Below are 8328 nucleotides of genomic sequence, written 5' to 3'. Positions count from 1 at the left end.
GCGAAGAAGTCATGCAAGATGTGTCTAAGATGAAAAAACAGAATTCTGAAGCAGATGAGGGGAAAAAATACAAAACGCTGCGTGTTAAAACCAGTAAAATAATACACCTATGCACTAGAAAAAGCTTCTAGCACCTAACCACCGAACAATGACCCTACTAGTGTCGACAAGCACAGAGCACAGAATCTGCAGACATATTGTTGCCAAAACAGAAAGCAAGACAAGCAACACCGAAGCATCACAGTCAAGGAATCCCTTGTCGAAAGCAAGACAGCGGTAAGGAAAACGAATTCCAGCTTAGCCACCACTAGCTTATATACTAGTCATTCTCTATATTTTGACAAATGTATAAACACTAACATGTTTAAAAGTGTCGCTTAGTATTTGGATATTTATACAATGAAACAATAAGAAATGTCTTTCATATCGATATAACCTTTACTTTAAGTCAACAGCACTACTGCATGTGAAAAATACTTTCTTTTTCTGTTTAAGTTTATAATTAAACAACATGCATTGTCGATTACTCCTATTTTATATAGAAACGACAAAAATATTAGTCAATTGTCAATTTTGTGGTTAAAAAAGTGCACGTTACTATTATATTTTTCTCAGCTGAAATCATCATCATCATTATTATTATTATTAAGGTAAGATACGATACATATATTATTTGGATTGAAATTTTGAAAGAAAGAAAAAACTAAGACATCAAATTTGACCATAAGTTCTTATTTTGTTTCTTTAATTTGAAAAAAAGAAAGATTTAGACTTGAAATTGAAATATTTATCCTTCCTTTCAAGTTCCAATTCCCACCTAATCATTTCAAAAATTGATATAAATTCATTACCATATATTTATTGAAGGACCATTAGCTAGAAACAACCCTCCCAAATTATATTCATCATCAATCTCATGATAAATTTACAACTTATGACATCTACTTCCCATTTTCTTTTAGTGGGAAGCGACAAGCAGTGCTCAACTATTGACATCTAAAAGAGATAAAAGGTTTTAAAAAACTGGCACATCAAAATACCCAAGAAAAGAGGTGATGCTTTGATCTTTCTCTTGAAGTAAAATTGCATACAAAGCAAAGAAAGGAAAGAGGAAATCCAGAGAATGATCGGAGAAAGGAAAAGCACCCTACAATGGATTGATCTATGTATGAAGTTGGAAAAAGATGACCTACTGACTATCCGAGTTATATACAGAGCATAGTTTACCGATGAAGGGTAATACTGCAGCAAGCAACGCTTTAGGACATTCTTCATGGGGTAGATGGCCACATCCTGAGATTGCAACCAGTCTCTGCATTTTGAATGGATAAGTATTAGAAAACTCTAAAAAGTAACCATGTAGCATTAAAAATGGTAGAGAAATTTCAGAAAAATGAAGGAGTTGGATTCTAGAGTGTGATTCAGTTTCTACCTTGCAGTTTCCACTATTACCAAGCACACACCCACACACTAACTTCACAGGACATTGTGGAAAACGGATAAAATAAATTTGGACATTGATACTTACAGAATTCACAAATTTTGACGCCATCGTTTGACAAGATTTCAGAGAAACTAGTGAATCTTCTGCACCAGCTATGACCAACAATGAAATATCCTTTACATCGTGTAGCAATGATTCTGCATTTTTTGCAGAAAGGATGTTTTCAGATGACAATTTGCCAATTTCATGAACTGCTTCATCCCATCCTTCTACGTATAGTGGAGCCTACAAAACCCACAAGAAAAGTCATGGGTAACACAGATCAATAACATTTACTTCCAAGTGATGCTCAACAAAAGCATGAGGGAGCAAACATCCAGAAGAAACTAAGAAGCGATAGAAATATCAATTTAAAATTACTCCAATAAACGTATAACGGTAAATATGTCAAACAAATAAAAATCATATTCAGTATGTCAAACTATCTGAACGAAGTATAAACCAAAAAAATTCTGAAGCAATTTAAGTTTGTGAGAGTTCATTATATCGCATTTAACTATGGGTTAAGTGATAATTTTCCATTCCATGCAATTTATCATCTCTGCAATCATATACATACCTTATAAAGACTCAAAACTTCCGTTGTCAGTTTGGTAGCATCATACCATGAACGCCGATTGATTACTTGAGTGATTTCTGTTCTTAGCAATGGCCGAACCAAATGCTTCTTTCCAAGTGAGGTGTGCAGAAGGATTCTGGCAAATGAAGGAACTACTTCCCTAGACAAGCTAACATTTACCAATACAACCCCTTTCACTGTAACCTGAATGACAAAAAAGACCCAATAACTTAATAAAATGCACGTTGGCCACAAACCACAAATATTCATATAAGCACTAATAACTAAATACCAAGTTACTTAAATGTTAAGTATTTATCCATTGCCATGTAAATCCTGTTTTTTGTTGTCATAACTCATGATTATTATGTTGCATAGTAAGCAATTAACAATTATGCAATATATAAATATGCGTGCTAATCTCAATATTACAATAACCTTTTATCAACATTAAGTAGCCTCTATCAAGCCACTGTAATCACACCTAATACAATGACAACAATAAATCGTGAAATCTTAAAACCATATTGCACTATTGCGTAACTTCTCAACTCGTACGGTTATCTGGATAGAAATGTAAAGCACCTTTGCTATCACAATAGACACCAACTAACTTCTTTAATCCATTAGGCCCACTTCACTAATAAAACTCAGGTTGCCGCATGCAGCTAATCAAATTGATTAAGTTATTATCTACTTAACATGAGAAAGCAGGAAAAAAAATACTCACATTGAAAGAATTCATTGACCTTTGAACTCTTTGTGCAGCCATCAAAGCAAGCAGCCCTCCATCATCATGACCAACTAGCACAACTGAAGAAAATCCAATCTCCGAACAGAAAGACAAGAGCAGGTCAACCTGAAAAATATAGATCCATTAGAAGTGGATTTTTGGACAGCAAAATGTATTCTAAAACAACTAATTCTAAAGATAAATAGTAATCACCTGATTTTCAAGTTTATAAGGATTAGGCAGTTCTGTTTTCTCCCAGTCCTCCCGTCTCAGCCTTGAAGTCAATCCCCAACCAGGCCTATCAAATGCAGCAACCGAGCAATTACTCTGCCGAGCGAGAGAATTCATTACGTGCCGCCAAGAGAAGACTCCTCCACCAAAACCATGTATTAGAACAATACCCATTTGACTCATGCCCTCTGCTTTTTTATCCAAAGACATGATATCTGATTTAACTGTTTCATCACCTTCACGAATTTCATCTAGATGAAAAACAGGGACATCTTCTGAGAGAAGAGGAGACGTTACTGGACCATCTAAAAGAGGAGCATATAAAGAAGACGGGTCGTGTAATTGATTGCTATATGTCCTGTAGAGTGGTCGCTGGATTTTGGAAGACACGTACGGCAATTGCCTATTAAATTTTGATAGTCCCGCAGACATCGGTGAAGTGAAACAAACAGAGCTGGATTCAACAAAGGATGATGAGGACAAGCTAAGTGAAGGAGGTGACCTAGGCAGGCTTAGCTTGTAGTGGAGAGTAAGACCTTGGGAGGTGATGAATAAGCTGTCAGAGTCTGCAAGTAATCTAACTGATACTTCTTCATCACGAGCTGCTCCAAAGGGTCTCCGCTTCATTTCACTGTCACTTTTTGGGGTTCTCCCCCCAGAAGGAATAGGTGAGCGTGGGGCTTTCTGATAGCTAGAGAAAACACTTTTGCACGAAAGGACCTGCTTAATTAGCCAGAAATAAATATAAGTAAGTCATTTTTACATATGAGTCATCAAATTAAATACTATAGATTGATAGAAGCTTTGTGAACTCAGAAAATTTCTCTCAACCTAGAGCATAAAACTACAACCACTGAAGTCCAAAGAAGTAAAAAGAACAAAATTTAAAATCCCAAACTTACAGCTTCCGGGTCAACTCGATGAAACATGAGCTTTCTCCTTGCTCTGCAGCTGGTCCTGTAAGCAACCACGCTATGGCCGAGGGCAAACACAACTGACGAGAGAAATAAGACAGGCATTCCCCATGACTTTTTCAAACGGAGTATCTTCCTTGCAATGGATACAGAAGCTTCCTCTTCAATCTGAGAATTAACAGTGAAAACACAAGCTTTGACTGAAAGGACGACAATTGAAACAAAGGAAGACAGAGTCACTGTTCCAAGATAAGGACCATGTGAAAGAGCAGGACCATCACAAATTGAATAAACACCTGCATTCATTTCAAAATAAAATCCCAGTAAGAAAACCAATCTTCTAGATATGAAAACTACATCTATTACTAAAAAACATAGACTATTCACTACTACTCCTTGTAAAGATGTGTTATACAGAATACAAATCGAGAAAAGTAGAACTCATTCTGTAATAATTAATAATAATAACCAAATTCTGTCCAAACAGTGCGAGAAAGGAGACAGAACACTACTAATACTTCAGATTAACTCAATATACTAATCTAATTACTTTTTATTTTGAAGAAAACAAACACACACACACACATACAAAAATAAGTATTAGATAAACATCCCTTTAATTCCTGATGAACTTCAACTTCATAATTCCATGTACACCAACAGAACATCAGTTTCATATTACATGAAACACAATAGATGAATCATTACAAGTTTTTTATCTTTGTTTTCAAACACAGTGCAGTATAACAAAATAAACAAAACAACAAATGACTCCATGGAGAAATTATGCATCTAGAACCTCAAGCAAATTACTTGTTCTAGCTGATATAGTAAAATTCGGAGCACAGTTGAAAATTCCTTCAAAAACCAACAACGGGAGGGTAAAAAATTCACAATAGTCATCGCATCACATCAAATGTAAGTTAAATGAAGCCAAAAAAAAAGTGATTATAGAGAGAACGAGAAAAAAGGATCATACAGATAATGATGAAGGATCTTATAATGGAAACGAGAGGAATATCCGTCAAGGAACTCTTAAAAGAGTATCGAATCAAATGCTCTTTGAAACTGTAGCATCCAACACACGTAAACCTCGAAATCAAAACGCAAGGAACAACCACATCAAGAACCGCCACAACCACCGGCAACGACGTAACCAGTAGCGACACCACCAATGCCGCCACGAAAAAAACCGTCCGAACACACCTCCGAAGCTTCTCGAAACACTGTCCTCCCCTCGCCATCACAAATAACGATCCGTTAACCGTAACGGTTTCCACGTTCGGCGGCAGTTACGATGCTTAATTTAAAAAAAAATCGGTTAATTAGTTGAGAGATCTCTGAAATCGTTAAGGAACTGAAACCCTAGCTTAGCTAAATTGATAGTACAGAGTGTTCTCTGACGGGGACTCATCTATTCCCGACCGGCGGCGGCGGTGTATTAGTATTGCCGGAATGATTGCCGGAACTAGGTGAGAACGACGACGCTAGGGTTTCAGTGTGAACGAACGTAGAAAACAAAGAGAGGGTTGAACGTTGAAAAGCCCTCTCTCTGTGAAAAATTGTGAGAGTTTGAAGTTTTGAAATGCTCTTTGCCTTTCTCTTTCTCTAACCTCTTTCTTTCTGTTTCTTTCGCCTTCTAACCTTTTTGTTTTCATACACTACTTCATTTTATTTTATTCTTTTTTATTCGGTTTATTTTAAGTAACTAATCTTCTAATAAATTATTAACCTTCGCTATAAGAACTAAAAATAATCTTACAATAATAAAAACATAGTATTTCTTTTATCAGGCTTAGGCTGAATTTTTAAAAATATATAAATATATACACACTAGTAAAGAAAATAGAAATGGTTTTATAAAAATAAATAGAAATAAAATAAGGAAAAATATTTAAAATATGGTATAAAAAATTTAATATGTTACTTAAGTAGTCATATTTGTAAAAAAAAAAAAAGAAATATATAAATGATTTCAGTCAACTAAACAGAAATATATGAATCCTAAAAATCTATTAAAATAATAGTTTTTTAATAAAATGTATTTATATTTTATACACACGGTTTTCTATTTTTCTATTTGTTGTTTGTTTTTATGAATTTAAAGTTAGTACATTATTAGTACAAAATAATATTACACACCTCCAATTAATTTTTTTTAAATTTTTCATTATATCATTATTTTAAAATAAAAGCTAATATAATTTACCGAAATACAGGTCATTCATTAGTTTACACTATGTGTCGGTATGTTTTTTTTTCATACAGTCTTGCTTTTTATTTTATTCTTTTTTATAAGGTTATATTAAGTAATTAGTAATCTTGTAATTAATTAGTTTAGTAATAATAATAAGTACCAACAAAATCTTACAATAATAAAAACATGTTTTGTTATCACGCTTAGTGGCGAATCTATGAACTATATATACACTGCTAAATAAAATAGAAATAGTTTTTAAAAAATAAAAATAAAAAACAAAGGAAGAATATATTATCTTTAAGAACATTTTAAAATATGTATAAAAATATATAAATCCTAAAAAAATCTATTAAAAAAAATTAATATATTGTAAAATGTTTTACACTATACTACTGTTGGCGTATTGTGTCATTTATTTATAGATGATATTTTAAAATAAAAATTAAATAAAAATATTTTTATTTTCATAAGATGTATTTATATATACATGTGATTTTTTATTGTTGTTTGTTTGTCGGTAATGCTAATTTATATCTCTTGAATACAAGTTAAAAAATTCATTTATAAAGAATTTATATTGGAAAAATAATTAAAAATTAATTTTATATTTTTATAAAATTAATATATAATTTCTAAGATAACATTTTCTTATTTAGATTTTAATCATAAATAAAGATTGAAAAAAAAACAATATAAATTTATCTAAAGGATAAAAAGAAAAATAGAGGTTTAAAAGAAATGGTCGGAAGAAGTTACATTGTCTCATAAATAGTGTAGTTTAATATGAAATGGTTTAATGTTGTTTATAGCAAAGGAGAAGAATTTTGTAGTACCAAAAAATTTAGTCATTGACTCCTCGGTGTCATTTTATGGAATCTGAATACTATATTTAACTTTGAGTTGTATTTATTATACTACATAGATTACGAGGATTCCAAGAGCTGTGTTTTAAGCCGAAAATTGAATTGCTTTGGTAGGTATGTCTGTCGATATTATATTAAGTAACAATATTTTATAATCAAGTGTTTAATTGCGGTGTGGAACAGTAAAAATTTCATTCAGATTCGCCTTACAGATTTTAATAGTTTCTTTTAAATGATTGGATGAATGAGAAATTTGTATGCCTTCGCCTAACTCTGTTTTGATTGAGAGGTTGGGGATGTTATTTATATAAGTCTGTTTTGATTGAGAGGTTGTGGATGTTATTTCTATTTCAAAAAAAAATAATTAGTTGTGATAGATGAAAAGTCGAGTTCTGTTTTGATGTGAAATCGTTGTGGATTTTTTTTAAGTAAAATTTCGAGTTCGACATATACGTGAATTCGTCAAATGGATGATTTCATTTGAAATGTGGATTTCGACCGAAAATATTTGTTGCACAAATTAGTTAGTTGTTAGCTTTGTGATTAAATACTCTTATGAATAATCAATCATCACTCATTTTTAGTCAAAATTTATTTTCATTCATTTTCTTCTTTCTTAACGCAATAATAATGTTTGTTTCAACAAATTGGTATCAACGATTCCGGTTGTGATTAAGTTAGTAATGGAAAACAACAGCACAACATTAACACAATTTCCTGTAAATCTATCGATTTTCAAAGATGGAAATTATGGGAGGTGGATTGAACAAATGAATGTGATCTTTAGATTTCAAGATGTTGGGGAAATTGTGCAAGAAGGAGACTCACCATTTGAGACAAACGCGAGTGATTTAAAGAAGACTGTGAACAAGGAGCAGATGAAGAAAGATGAAGAAGCTCTCTTCTTGATTTTCCAGTGTGTGGATCCAAATATCTTTGAGAAAAATATAAAAGAAGAATCGGCGAAAAAAGCTTGTGGTAAATTGAAGAAATTGTATGGTGGTGATGAGAAACTCAAGAGAGTGAAGTTGCAGACTTTGAAGAAACAATTTGAGATGACTCAAAAGAAAGATGACGAATCAGTTTTAGATATCTTTTCGTGCATGGTGTTGCTAACAAAATAGACGAATGTGTGTGGTCAATCAATCAATTACCAGTAGAAGATTAAGAAAGTATTGAGATCTTTGACTCCATGTTTTGATTACATTGTCGTGTCTATTGAAGAGTCCAAGAACCTAACTGAGATGAAGTTGGAAGAACTTCAAGCTTCATTAGAAGCTCATGAGATGAGATTGAAGCAAAGGAGCTCGGAAAGGGAGAAGGT

At 32.7% G+C, this 8328-nt stretch overlaps 1 protein-coding gene across 1 annotated transcript; it reads right to left on the bottom strand.

The window, feature by feature from the left end:
• Nucleotides 1-877: 877 nt before the first annotated feature.
• On the bottom strand, nt 878-5599 carry LOC127087539 (uncharacterized). Its single transcript, XM_051028429.1, has 7 exons — nt 4921-5599; nt 3930-4237; nt 3010-3747; nt 2794-2922; nt 2064-2267; nt 1529-1729; nt 878-1312 (listed from the first exon to the last, which is right to left on the bottom strand). The coding sequence occupies exons 1-7, from the start codon at nt 5183-5185 to the stop codon at nt 1190-1192; spliced, it is 1968 nt and encodes a 655-aa protein (XP_050884386.1). The 5' UTR covers nt 5186-5599; the 3' UTR covers nt 878-1189.
• Nucleotides 5600-8328: the final 2729 nt, after the last annotated feature.

Source organism: Lathyrus oleraceus, chromosome 5 (assembly GCF_024323335.1).
Source record: "Lathyrus oleraceus cultivar Zhongwan6 chromosome 5, CAAS_Psat_ZW6_1.0, whole genome shotgun sequence".
Lineage (NCBI taxonomy): Eukaryota > Viridiplantae > Streptophyta > Magnoliopsida > Fabales > Fabaceae > Lathyrus > Lathyrus oleraceus.
Note: the sequence above shows the minus strand (reverse complement) of the source record. Positions and strands in the feature narration are given on the sequence as shown.